The sequence below is a fragment of the Hemitrygon akajei genome, chromosome 8 (genome assembly GCF_048418815.1).
Source record: "Hemitrygon akajei chromosome 8, sHemAka1.3, whole genome shotgun sequence".
NCBI lineage: Eukaryota > Metazoa > Chordata > Chondrichthyes > Myliobatiformes > Dasyatidae > Hemitrygon > Hemitrygon akajei.
In genome coordinates, this window is record NC_133131.1 from 102,712,942 (window position 1) to 102,727,167 (window position 14,226).

General features: G+C 40.9%; 1 protein-coding gene across 3 annotated transcripts in view; it reads right to left on the minus strand.

Annotated features, from left to right (window-relative positions):
* Window positions 1-5,230: 5,230 nt before the first annotated feature.
* The window catches only part of mocos (molybdenum cofactor sulfurase), a 135,750-nt gene continuing 126,754 nt past the window's right edge, over window positions 5,231-14,226 (minus strand). For 2 of the 3 annotated variants that reach the window (XM_073054296.1, XM_073054298.1), the window contains 2 exons: window positions 6,911-7,015; window positions 5,231-5,744 (listed from right to left, as the gene is read on the minus strand). In XM_073054296.1, the coding sequence (XP_072910397.1) occupies window positions 5,604-5,744; window positions 6,911-7,015 (246 nt within the window). In that variant the 3' untranslated portion in view covers window positions 5,231-5,603. The remainder of the gene's footprint in view (window positions 5,745-6,910; window positions 7,016-14,226) is intronic. The other variant, XM_073054297.1, reaches the window with a different exon arrangement.

Consider the following 14,226-nt stretch of genomic DNA (forward strand, 5'->3'; position numbering starts at 1 on the left):
TTCCCTTACCTTACACAATTCAATATCCTTCTCCTTAGTAAATACCGATGAAAAGAAATTATTCAATATCTCCCCCATCTCTTTTGGCTCCACACATAGCTGTCCACTCTGATTCTCTAAGGGACCAATTTTATCCCTCACTATCCTTTTACTATTAATATAACTGTAGAAACCCTTTGGATTTATTTTCACCTTACTTGCCAAGATACTTACTCGTATCTTTTTTTAGTTTTTCTAATTTCTTTCTTAAGATTCTTTTTACATTCTTTATATTCCTTGAGCACCTCATTTACTCCATGCCGCCTATATTTATTGTAGATCTCTCTCTTTTTCCAAACCAAGTTTCTAATATCCCTTGAAAACCATGGCTCTCTCAAACTTTTAACCTTTCCTTTCAATCTAACAGGAACATAACGATTCTGTACCCTCAAAATTTCACCTTTAAATGACCTCCATTTCTCTATTACATCCTTCTCATAAAACAAATTGTCCCATTCCATTCCTTCTAAATCCTTTTGCATCTCCTCAAAGTCAGCCTCTCTCCAATCAAAAATCTCAACCCTGGGTCCAGTCCTATCCTTCTCCATAATTATATTGAAACTAATGGCATTGTGATCACTGGACCCAAAGTGCTCCCCAACACATACCTCCATCACCTGACCTATCTCATTTTCTAACAGGAGATCCAACACTTCCCCTTCTCTAGTTAGTACCTCTACGTATTGCCGCAAAAAACTATCCTGCACATATTTTACAAACTCCAAACCATCCAGCCCTTTTACAGAATGGGCTTCCCAGTCTATGTGTGGAAAATTAAAATCTCCCACAATCACAACCCTGTGCTTACTACAAGTATCTGCTAACTCCTTACAAAATTTGCTCCTCCAATTCTCGCTCCCCATTAGGAGTTCTATAATACACCCCTATAAGTGTTACTACACCTTTCCCATTCCTCAATTCCACCCAAATAGTCTCCCTAGACGAGCCCTCTAATCTATCCTGCCAAAGTACTGCTGTAATATTTTCTCTGATAAGCAATGTAACACCTCCCCCTCTTGCCCCTCCAATTCTATCACATCTGAAGCAACGAAATCCAGGAATATTTAGTTGCCAATCACACCCTCCTGCAACCACGTTTCACTAATAGCTACAACATCATATTTCCAGGTATCAATCCATGCTGTAAGCTCCTCCACCTTTCTTACAATGCTCCTGGCATTAAAATAGATGCATTTAAGAAATTCTCCACCTCTTATTCTCTGTTTATCCCTAACGGTGCAAACAACTTTATTATCTTTTTCTTCCTTCTCCCCTACATCTTCGGTCTGAGCGCTCCCCTTCTCCATCACCTGTCTACCCTCCCTCGCACACAGCTTTCTCTATTTGTGAAATAACCTCCTGTCTCCTAGTCTCTTCAATTTCAGATTCAGATTTAGTTTATTGTCATTTAGAAACCACAAATGCAATGCAGTTAAAAAATGAGACAATGTTCCCCCAGAATGATTTCACAAAAGCATATGACAAAACAGACTACACCAGAAAATCCACATAACGTTTGGCAATCCCCAATCCAGAGTCCGGAGAGGCTGCTGCGTATTAATATCACGCTACCGTCAGCACGTTCCCGGGAAAGGAGCTCCAAATCCACCAGACAAAAACAAGACCAAAATCTAAAGCTACAAGACCTGCACAAAACCACATAGTTACATCATATAGTTACAACAGTGCAAACAATAGCATAATTGATTAAAAAAAAATCAGACTATGGGCACAGTAAAAATAGTCCAAGATGTTAAAGGACTGTAAGTTCAAAAGAAATCACCACAGTTTCCACAAGTCCCCAGGGTCCCGACAGACTCGCCATCCCACGCCTTCGGCAGAAGGGAGTACCCCTGCTATGGACTTCCAAGGCACCGCCCAACTCAGCCTCGCAGACGCAGCACACACTGAAAGCGACCTGAGTCCGGCGAACCTCTGAGCCGACGACCATCCCCTCCGGTACAGCTTCTTCGAGCACCATCCTCTGCTGAGCGTATTAAGACGGCCCTGCCAATGAGGACTGGGGGCCTGTTCTTCCCAGCAGAGTCCCGGAGCTCACAGCAGCAGCAACAAAGAAGGTCTTCCTGGAGATTTCCTGATGTTTCTCCGTGCTTCCACGTCCGTTTTCATCGATTATGATTGCGCACGGCACCCCACTTCACAAATAACAGATAATCAGTTCCGGATTTGATGCCCACCCCCCCAACCATTCTAGTTTAAAGTCTCCCCAGAGCAATGTAATGTCATAACTTGCAACAGGCTCCTTAACAGCCCATACATATGGACATTAGGAAATTGGTAACTGGTTTATTATTGTCACATACTATGAAGTAGTTGAAAGCTCTTGTCTGCATGCCTTCCAGACAGATCTTTCCATATCTAGGAAATTTTTTTAAAAGGATAAAAAGCAGAATGCAGAACACTGTTACAGGTGCAGAAGAAGAGTAGTGCAGGTAGATAAATAAAGTACAAAGGGCATGATAAGGTAGTTTGAGAAATCTAGAGCTTATCTTTAATGTATGAGGTCCAATAAGTAGTCTCATAATCACGGCATAGAAGCTGTCCTTGAGCTTGGTATTATGTGTTCTTACATTTTGTAAATTGCTCACATCATTTACGAAATGTTAAGAGTAGGAATAAAGTATCTGACAGAAATTTGATATATTAGATAAAAGCATTATCTAAATAACAAAGTAAAAATATCCTATGTAACCTCACAACTGTGCTATCCAACTAAATTAAAAAGAATACATTTCACATTTGGTTGTTTGATGTCTCGATCAGTAACAATAAATTAAAGGAAGACTTAATTCCCATTGTTACGGAAGTTGGCATGTTCATTCAACCTCCTAGCAGGGAAGATGGTGGGAAGCCCTACTAAAGATGGGATTGATAGTCATAGAGTTCAGTAGTTATTCAAAAACCTGAGTTCCCAGCATACAATTTGGAAAAATGGAGGTACTACTCAGGAAATGATTGGGGTAATGAACTGTAATATTCTAAAGGAAGCTTTAATTTAAAAAATGTTATCTAGATTGCAGCCCTGAAAAATTACATTATTTATGATTAGCAATCAGATACTGCCAGGTAGGAAACTGGCTGCAGATTATAGATAAGTTTGTTATCAATAAGGTTATATTTTTAGTAAACCAATTTACTCCTGAAAGATTCTGTACTGGAGCCATTAGGTATAATCAGAATTCATGACTTAAATGAGAACAAACTTGGAAGCATTCACAAGTAGTTAATTCAATAACGCATGTACCAATTACATAAAACAGCACATAGCATACAGCTAACTGTACTGTCTGTAACAAAATGAACAAGCTCAGATTAATTGTGTGCCATAATTCTTTTCTTGTTCTTGGAGCAAGCCAATTTCTCACATAGGACTTCCTCCAATTTTAATCAATCTTTGCTTAGCACATTGCATTTAAAATTGAGGAAATAAAAATGGCAAAAGAACATCAAACACCACCTTTTATTAAATAACCTTTCAAATTAACTTGGGGATGTGGCTCATGACCAGCTGGGGAAAGATCAACCATTTCCATCATTTTCAAGGGAAGTAAAGTTCAATGCTAACAAAATCCCTGCATTTGGAAATAGTTTTGATATTGCAGCAGTTGACTTAGCTTGAGTGCCAGGTATGCATTTCTTTAAAAAGCCTACCACATCAGAGCCCTGTTGTTGTGGAGTTACAGAATGAATGAGAGTGGTACTAGTTAAGCGCATTCGGTGTTGGCCGCAGTGCTGCCTGCATAGAGTTGGCACTCTGGATTGCATAGGCATTGAGATGAGCAAAAAAAAAAGATGCATATTAGATTCTAACATTTAAAAAAAAAAGAATTCTGCTAAAATTTACCTGCACCCATGTACAAAAGGATTTTGCTGTCTTCTGAAGTCTTTGTATATCTATTTCTTGACACGATTTGATATTTCAGTCTATTGATCATGATTCAGGTGAGAATCAAAGTGAATCCAGCTATTGTCAAATCAAGACAGTACAGAGTTTTTTTTAAATTTAGGAAATGTGCACAGTTATTATTGTTCTGTGAACGCATGTGTAATTCAGAGGTATGGTCCAGAGATACAAAGAAAATTCAGATGGAGATATTGGAGAGTGAATCCTCAACAACGTTTTCTAGACTAGACGCCATAGCTTTACAGTAAATATAAAATAAAAATGAATCAAGGCTCCTAAGCATTGAAATTGCTTAGAGGAAGTATTTAAGGCAGCAAGGACACTGAATGCACTGTGACTGAGCAACTTTGAAACTGAATTATCATTTGACAAATTCTGGCAAAACTTACTGAAACTGAAGAACATCACTGGCAGCCTGAGACTGCATGGGATTATGACAACCAGCATGAGTGTACAAACCTAGATGATCTCATCTTCCTCAACCTACCAGTGCAGACAGCATAGATTGAGGTGACAACTGCATAGCACAAATGAAGATGAAATTCTGCCTTCATACAAAGGACATCTTCCTTTGCCAAATGAGAAAAGATTCAGATAATATCAAGCAGGTTAAGTTTCGACAAACATATGTGATTGGAAATTAGCAGCAGCAGAATTGAATTCTATCACAATTTATAACCTCGTGGCTTTTACAATTACTAACAAGCCAGTGGAAATCAATGGACAATGTAACATGTTGTCAAAAGCACCAAGCGTACCTTAAAATAAGTAGCAGACTGGTGAACCTACAACACAAGATTCTATTTGTGGTAAACAGCAGAAGTAGCAGTTATGAATCAAATGCTAGCCAATCCCACAACCAAAGGATCAGATCAAATCTGCAGTTCCGCAAATCTAGTAATCAATGGTGACAGAGAGACAGCTAATAGGAAAAATGAATTTAGTCATCCCAATTAATGATGAGGTTCAGAATACTAATGCAAAAGAAAAGGCAAGACTTGGATTTTTAGCTAGCTGTTGGGAAACCATTTACTATCACAAAAGCTTGTATTGAGTTAGGCAGGTTAGTTCACTTGGACTGCACTGTATTAGCAAAAACGAGCTTGATCAACAACCCAGCTATGGCGCTGAAGATTTGGCTCCATGGATATACTAGTAACAGTGCTGAAGGCCTATGCTACAGATTTATTTGTTCTTGGAGTCAAATTATTTCAGCACAGCTACAGTAGCAACTATCTGAATGTGATTTGTAATAATTTACAAATATTACTGTATTAGTTTTATCTTTAATGACAAATAAAATGATCAAAGTGTATATTGTGAATGATGTACAATTTTTAAAAATGATACAATTCCTTGACACATTCTCCAAAACATTAAAATTACACCACCGTCAAGTATGTGGAGAAAATTAAATAAATTTGAAACAAGATTAAATTAAGAATTCTCTATTCTGTGGGGAATTTATGCATCTCAGGAATTATTTTTAAGATGAGGAAACAGTCCAATAGTAATAGATTTTCAGACTTGATTTAGCATCAACCCTACTATGAGAAATCAAAAACAACAATAATCCATTACATCATTGTAAAGTTATGTTCATGCTCATGGGAGATACGCATGTTCACTCCTGCAGCAGCTACCGAGGATGTTGTTGTTCAGAAGGCATAACGGTATTTTCCTCTTTGGTTTTCTCAAAGACTTGGGATCCTACAGTCAGAAACACAGAATGTCCCGAGGTAGTCAGTAGCTTGTGAAACAGATATACTCCAAAGGTCATCTGGAAAGAATCACACTATCGTTAACTGTTGGTTTTTTGGGGTGTTCTTAATTACATTGAAGAAAATGTATCTGGGTTAATGGACCAAGTGAAATCCCAAGAACAATTATTTCTTCTGCTCATCTTATTTTCTATTACACTTATTTCAGTATTTAGCAACTGAAAATAGTAAAATGGCATCTCACCACCGACCCTCCCCCCATCCCAATCACCAGAGTGACACTTCATTTCATTCTTGGCATCAGTCACCAGAGTGCTCCTGATGAGATTTCCAAATTAAGGAGGCCTGGGAAAACATGACAATATTTTTGGAGAACTGCATTTGAAATATAATTTAAATTGTCTTTTCATTAACCATCATTGATAGTTCCATAACAAATACAACTTCCACTGCAACACTGCAGAGGGACACTCAAACTTCCATTGTTCTAACACCCCTCACAGTGCATCTACTCCACCTTATCCCCAAATGTTGCTCCCAATCATGCCAAAGCTCTCCAATTCTCTGACTACTCATGCACTGGAGCAGAGTAGAAAGAAGGATGATCATATGGAGGTGTATAAAATCATGAGCACAGATAGGGTCATTCTCCGCAGTCTTTTTCCTATGCTTAGGGAATCAAGACTTAGAGGACATAGTTTTAAGCTGAGAGGGAGAGATTTAATAGGAACACGAGGGGCAATTTATTCAACCAGAGTGTGGTTCGTATATAGAATGAGATATATTAACAGCATTTAAAAGGTACTTGAACAGTTAAATACATACATACGGAAGGTTTAGAGGGACATCAGCCCAATATGGGCAAGCAGGACAAAATGCATAGATACACTTGAGAAGAAACTAGGGAAGTACATTGGAAAAAGAATGAGCGCATTTACTGATAGGTTGCAAATGAAGAATAGCTGGAGGAGACTCATGATGAACATAAAAGATGGAGTAGAGTAAAACAAATTCTCAGTGTTTCACAGTGCAACTGATGGTCATTTCAACATACTGTACATACTACATACTGTAAGTAACTAACTTGATTTATTAGGAAAAATGAAATTGTAATAATTTTATCGGATCATTTATGTGCCTTATGAAATATATCACATTGCTGTTTAATACAATTAGTCACTGACTAGTTGTGAATTTTGCTCTTTTTAAAAGAAAAGACATTTACCTTTCTGCCCTTGCATGAAGACAGTGTCTGCAGGGGTTCTTTGCTTCTTCTTCCATTTTCTTGGTTAATACAAATCATTTGACACCTGCTACATTTCCCTACAACCTGCAAAATGTGTGTATTAGTAATAATACTTGAAGCCATTACTAACATAATCTTGTAATCAATCAAATGGTAATAACGAGAATTTAAAATTAATTGTATGAGTGGTACAGGGTAACAAGGCAGCGGAGTTCACCTGTGTCAGGGATACTTAGTGTACTTTAAATGGCCGTTGTGTATTCTTCATGCTGTTTGTTGGAGTCCTGGGAGACAGAGTCTCCAGGGAACTACATCTGTGTGCATCCAGCTGCAGTTCCTTGAAAACTGTGTTAGAGATCTGGAGCAGCAGCTGGATGACTATCGGCTTGTACAGAAGGGTGAGGAGATCATCGACTGGAGTTACGGGGAAGTAGTCACCCATAAGTTGCAGGAGGCGGATAGCTGGGTGACTGTCAGAAGAAGGAATGGGAAGGTGAACAGGCAGTTAGTGCAGAGCAAGCTGTGGCCATTCCTCTAAATAATGTATATCCTTTTGGATGTTGTTTGGGAGAGAACCTCCCAGGGGAATGCCACGGAGACCAGGCCATTGGCACTGAGCATGGGTCCATGATTCAGAATGAAAAGAAGGAGAAGGGAGAGCAGTAGTGATAGAGGACACAATAGTCAGATGGACAGAAAGGAGATTCTCTGGACGTGAACGAGACACCTGGACAGTATATTGCCTCCTAGGTGCCAAGATCAGGGTCGTCTTGGTCCACAGCATTTTGGAGTGGAAGGAAGAGCAGGCAGATGTCTTGGTACACATTGGTACCAATGATATAGGAAGGAAAAGCAAATAGATCCCGAAGAGAGAATTTAGAGAAGTAGGCAGAAAGCTGAGAAGCAGGACCTCCAGGGTTGTAATTTCTGGATTGCATTAGTGGTGGACCAATCGATTCACAGAGAGGGCTTCACACAGGTTGGGGAGAAGAGTTTAGAAAAGGAATGTTTCGTGGGGATTGGCACATTAGCAGTGGACCAATTGATTCACAGAGAGACAGCTTCGCACAGGTCGGGGAGAAGTATTTATAAAAGGAGCATTTCGCGGGATTCAGTGCATTAGAGGTGGACCATTCAATTCGCAATTCATTTTCAGGAGCAATTAAAAGTGAAGTAGAGTCAAAGCAGAGCGGCCATTGCGGTGTAGGAGTGGGAATTTGAGGCTTTGGCTCCAGAGGCTTAAGCGAGGAGGCACAGGTAAGTAGCAGGTAAGGCTTTTGTAGTGGTTAAATAAAAAGTCACAAAATTACAGCTAATTAAATAAAGAAGGGATGATGCAGGATCAGGTGATGTGCTGTAGCTACATCATGTGGGAGCTCATGGATCCCATTGTGGTTCCTGGTGATCACATCGGCAGCAAGTGTTGGATGCTTGAGGAACTCAGGTTCAATATTGATGACCTGGAATCTGAGTTTCAAACACTGCGGCACATCAGGGAGGGGAGAGTTACCTGGAATCTCTGCTTTGGGAGGTAGGCACACCCAGTAGATTTGCTGCCCCAAACTCAGTTTGTGGTCAGAAAGGAGAGGGTGTGACTGCGAGTAAGACAGGAAGTGGGATCCAAGAGACTGTGCTGGAGGAGCCTCAGCCCTTCAGTTTCTCCAACAGGTCTGAGGTTCTTGCTCCGTGTGTGGTTGAGATTGGGGGCTGTAGGAAGGATGAGCAACCTAGTTGTGGCAGTGTAGTTCAGGGAGCCATTCAAGAGGGGAGAGACAAGAGAAATGTAGTGGTAATTGGGGATAGTATAGTCAGGGAAATAGACTGAATTCTCTGTTGCTAGGATAGAGCGTGCCAAAGGCTGTGTTGCCTGACTACTGCCCAGGTTCAGGACATCTTATCGGACCTAGAACCATAGAACATTACAGCGCAGAAACAAGCTTTTTGGCCCTTCTTGGCTGTGCCGAACCATATTTCTGCCTAGTCCCACTGACCTGCACCTGGACGCAGAGGAATTTGCAGTGGGAGGGGAAATATCCAGTTGTCGTGGTCCATGTGGGTACCAACGACGTGGGTAGAACGAGGAAAGAAGTTCGGCTGAGGGAATTTGAGCAGCCAGGGACTAAATTAAAAAGCAGAACCAAAATGGTGGTAATCTCTGTATTACTACCTGAGCCATGTGCAAATTGGCATAGGGTCAAGAAATTTAGAGAGTTAAATGTGTGGCTTAAGGATTAGTGTGAGAGGACTGGGTTTGAATTCATGGGAAATTGGCACCAGTATTGAGGAAGGAGGGAGCTGTACCAATGGGACGGTCTCCACCTGAACCGTGATGGGACCTGGGATACATGGGTGTTACTCTGGTTTTAGAATTTAAGAGCAGGGAGATTATGCTGCAATTGCACAGGGTACTGGTGAGACTGCCTCTGGTGTACTATGTGCAGCTCTGGTCTCCTTACTTGAGGAAGGATATACTGGCTTTGGAGGCGGTGGTTCACCAGGTTGATTCCAGAGGTTCGGAGGTTCAGCTATGAACAGAGATTAAGATATGGGAGGATTTGGCTAGTGTAGACTGGGAACACAGCTATATAATGGGACAGTTGAAGAACAGTGGAAGACTTTTTCACGGTGCTCAATAAAAGCATATTCCAGTTAAAAGCAAGGACAGTAAGGGTGGGGAGAGCCAGCTTTGGATAATTAAGGAAATAAAAGGCATCAATGCATACAATGTTGCCAAGAGTAGTGGGTAAATGGAAGATTGGGAAAACTTTAAAAAGTAACAAAGAACAATTAAGTGAGCAATAAAGAAAGGGAAGCTAGATTATGAAAACAAACTAGCACAAAATATAAAAACAGATAATAACCATATAACCATATAACAATCACAGCACGGAAACAGGCCATTCCGGCCCTCCTAGTCCGTGCCGAACTCTTAATCTCACCTAGTCCCACCTACCCGCACTCAGCCCATAACCCTCCACTCCTTTCCTGTCCATATACCTATCCAATTTTACCTTAAATGACACAACTGAACTGACCTCTACTACTTCTACAGGAAGCTCATTCCACACAGCTATCACTCTCTGAGTAAAGAAATACCCCCTCGTGTTTCCCTTAAACTTTTGCCCCCTAACTCTCAAATCATGTCCTCTCGTTTGAATCTCCCCTACTCTCAATGGAAACAGCCTATTCACGTCAACTCTATCTATCCCTTTCAACATTTTAAATACCTCGATCAAATCCCCCCTCAACCTTCTACGCTCCAATGAATAGAGACCTAACTTGTTCAACCTTTCTCTGTAACTTAAGTGCTGAAACCCAGGTAACATCCTAGTAAATCGTCTCTGCACTCTCTCTAATTTATTGATATCTTTCCTATAATTCAGTGACCAGAACTGTACACAATATTCCAAATTTGGCCTTACCAATGCCTTGTACAATTTTAACATTACATCCCAACTTCTGTACTCAATGCTCTGATTTATAAAGGCCAGCGTTCCAAAAGCCTTCTTCACCACCCTATCTACATGAATCAGGGAACTACATGAATCTACCTTCAGGGAACTATGCACTGTTATTCCTAGATCTCTCTGTTCCACTGCATTCCTCAATGCCCTACCATTTACCCTGTATGTTCTATTTGGATTATTCCTGCCAAAATCACTTCTCAGCATTAAACTCCATCTGCCAACGTTCAGCCCATTCTTCTAACCGGCATAAATCTCCCTGCAAGCTTTGAAAACCCACCTCATTATCCACAACACCTCCTACCTTAGTATCATCAGCATACTTACCACCCCATCATCCAGATCATTTATGTATATTACAAACAACATTGGGCCCAAAACAGATCCCTGAGGCACCCCGCTAGTCACCTGCCTCCATCCCGATAAACAATTATCCACCACTACTCTCTGGCATCTCCCATCTAGCCACTGTTGAATCCATTTTATTACTCCAGCATTAATACCTAACGACTGAACCTTCTTAACTAACCTTCCATGTGGAACTTTGTCAAAGGCCTTGCTGAAGTCCATATACACTACATCCACTGCCTTACCCTCGTCAACATTCCTCGTAACTACTTCAAAAAATTCAATAAGGTTTGTCAAACATGACCTTCCATGCACAAATCCATGCTGGCTACTCCTAATCAGATCCTGTCTATCCAGATAATTATAAATACTATCTCTAAGAATACTTTCCATTAATTTACCCACCACTGATGTCAAACTGACAGGTCTATAATTGCCAGGCTTACTTCTAGAACCCTTTTTAAACAATGGAACCACATGAGCAATACGCCAATCCTCCGGCACAATCCCCGTTTCTAATGACATCTGAAAGATCTCCGTCAGAGCTCCTGCTATCTCTACACAAACTTCCCTCAAGGTCCTGGGGAATATCCGGTCAGGACCCGGAGATTTATCCACTTTTAAATTTCTTAAAAGCGCCAGTACTTCCACCTCTTTAATTGTCATAGGTTCCATAACTTCCTTACTTGTTTCCCACACCTTACACCATTCAATATCCTTCTCCTTAGTGAATACCGAAGAGAAGAAATCGTTCAAAATCTCTCCCATCTCCCTCAGCTCCACACATAGCTGACCACCCTGATTCTCTAAGGGACCAATTTTATCCCTCACTATCCTCTTGCTTTTAATATAACTGTAGAAGCCTTTCAGATTTACTTCCACCTTATTTGCCAAACCAAACTCGTAACTTCTTTTTGCTCTTCTAATCTCTTTATAATGAAACCTTTATAATTATATAAAGCAGAAAAGGGTGGCTGAAGTGAACACTGATCCCTTGGAGGATGAGAAGGGTGAATTGATGTTGGATAATGAGGAAATAGCAGAGGCTTTCAATGACTATTTTATGCCAGTCTTCACGGTAGAAGATACGTCTAACATGCCAAAGAAAGATGTTACGGAGGCAATGGGAGGTGAGGACCTCGATACAATAGCTATCACTAGAGACAGTGCTGAGCGAACCTGTGAGCCTGAAGATAGATAAATTCCCTGGTTCTGATGGCATGCATCACAGGGTACTGAAAGAAATGGCCGAAGTTATAGTAGAGGCTATGGTGATAATTTACCAAAATTCTCTGGACCCTGGACAGGTCCCAGCAGATTGGAAGACAATGAATATCACACCGCTATTCAAAAAAGGATGTAGGCAAAAGGCAGGTAACTACAGGCTAGTCAGTTTAACATTTGTAGTTGGTAAAATGCTTGAAACTATCATTAAAGAAGAAATAGCGAGGCATCTGGAAAGAAATGGATCCATAAGACAGATGAAGTATGGATTCAGCAAAGGCAGGTCCAGTTTACAAACTTACTGGAGTTCTTTGAGGATATAACGAGCACAGTGGATAGAGGGGAACAGATGGACGTTATTTACTTAGGTTTCCAGAAGGCACCGTATAGAAGACTTATCCATAAGATAAGGACATATAGAGTTGGGGGTGATGTATTAGCATGGATAGAAGATGGGTTAACCAACAGAAAGCAGAGAGTTGCGATACGTGGTGTTACTCTGGTTGGCAATTAGTGGTGATTGCTGTGCTGTAGCGGTTGGTGCTGGGTCCACAACTGTTCACAATATACATCCTCTACATAGCACCATCCAGAGACAGAGAAGCAGTTTCAGCGACAGGTTACTATCGATGCAATGCTCCTCAGACAGGATGAAGAGGTCAATACTCCCCAATGCCATTAGGCTTTACAATTCAACCGCCAGGACTTAAGAACTTTTTAAAAGCTATTATTAATGCTTTTTGAGATAGTGATTTAGATGCATATCATATTTTTTACTGAGTTAAGTATTGTATGTAATTAGTTTTGCTACAACAAGTGTATGGGACATTGGAAAAAAAAAAGTTGAATTTCCCCATGGGGATGAATAAAGTATCTATCTATCTATCTATCATTAACGATCTAGAAGAGGGGACCAAGTATACTGTATTTAAGTTTACTGATGATACTAAATTGAGTGGAAAAGCAATTTGTGCAGAATAGATGGAGAGTCTGCAGAGAGATATAGATAGGTTAAGTGAGTGGGCGAGGGTCTGGCAGATGGAGTGCAATGTTGGTAAATGCAAGGTCATCCACTTTGGAAGGAAAAATGGAAGAGCAGATCATTACCTAAATGGTTAAAAAATTGCAGAATGCTGCTGTGCAGAGGGACTCAGGAGTGCTTGTGCATAAATCACAAGAGATTGGTTTGCAGGTGCAGTAGACTATCAAGAAGAAAAATGAAATGTTGGCCTTCATTGCTAGAGGGATTGAATTTAGGAGCAGGGAGGTTATGCTGCAACTGTACAGGGTACTGGTGAGGCCATACCTTTGCTTGCATCTTTGTAAACAGCTCTATTTCCATCTTTAATATCTCTATTTTTCCCTTTCAGGTTCTTTTGAAGACCCTGACCTGGTGTTACACACTGACTGCAGTTCTTTGCAGGAATGGGACCTGCTCTCGGGGTCTCACAACTGGCCATTATTCAGCACACCAAGGGCTCGGCCGAAGAGCTTAGCTCGCCTTCAGGGATGTCATGGCTCTGGAAACGGGCAGATTGAAGGTCGGTGTCATGGCAGGAGATCGCTGTGTCATTGGGGGAGTCAGAAGATCTATGGCTGTGTGCCCAGAGACCTGAGATCTTTGGGCACAGAGCTCGGAAAAAGCGACACAATAGATTTTTAACATTGTAAGCCAGCGAGCTGCTTGTTATGTCTCCCGTCTTGCTGTGAAAACAGCTCTCTATTAGGGAGAGAGAGCCTGTGGAATGTCAAATTATCGGGTGAACAAGTAGTTCTTGGGGTATTGCAAGTCTGTGTCTTTGCTGTTGCTTTGCTTACGCTTGAGTGCTCGGTGGCGGGTGCTGATACTTTTTTTCTGGTGGGGTGAGGGGTATCATTGCTTGGTGCCGCCTATACACAGGATGGAAGGGAGCTGGGGGGGACTTTAGGGTTCTTGCGTTTAACTGTCATTCATTCTTTGGGGGCACTCCTCTGTTTTTGTGGACTGCTGCAAAGAAAAAGCATTTCAGGATGTATATTGTATACATTTCTCTGACATTAAATGTACCTTTAAAACCTTTGAGTACTGCGTGCAGTTTTGGTCTCCTTACTCGAGGAATGACATACTGTACTGGCTTTGGAGGCGGTGCAAAGGAGGTTCACCAGGTTGATTCCAGAGATGAGGGGGTTAGGCTATGAGGAGACATTGAGTCACCTGGTACTGTACTCACTTACTTCAGAAAAATGAGAGGAGATATTATAGAAACATAAAATTATGAA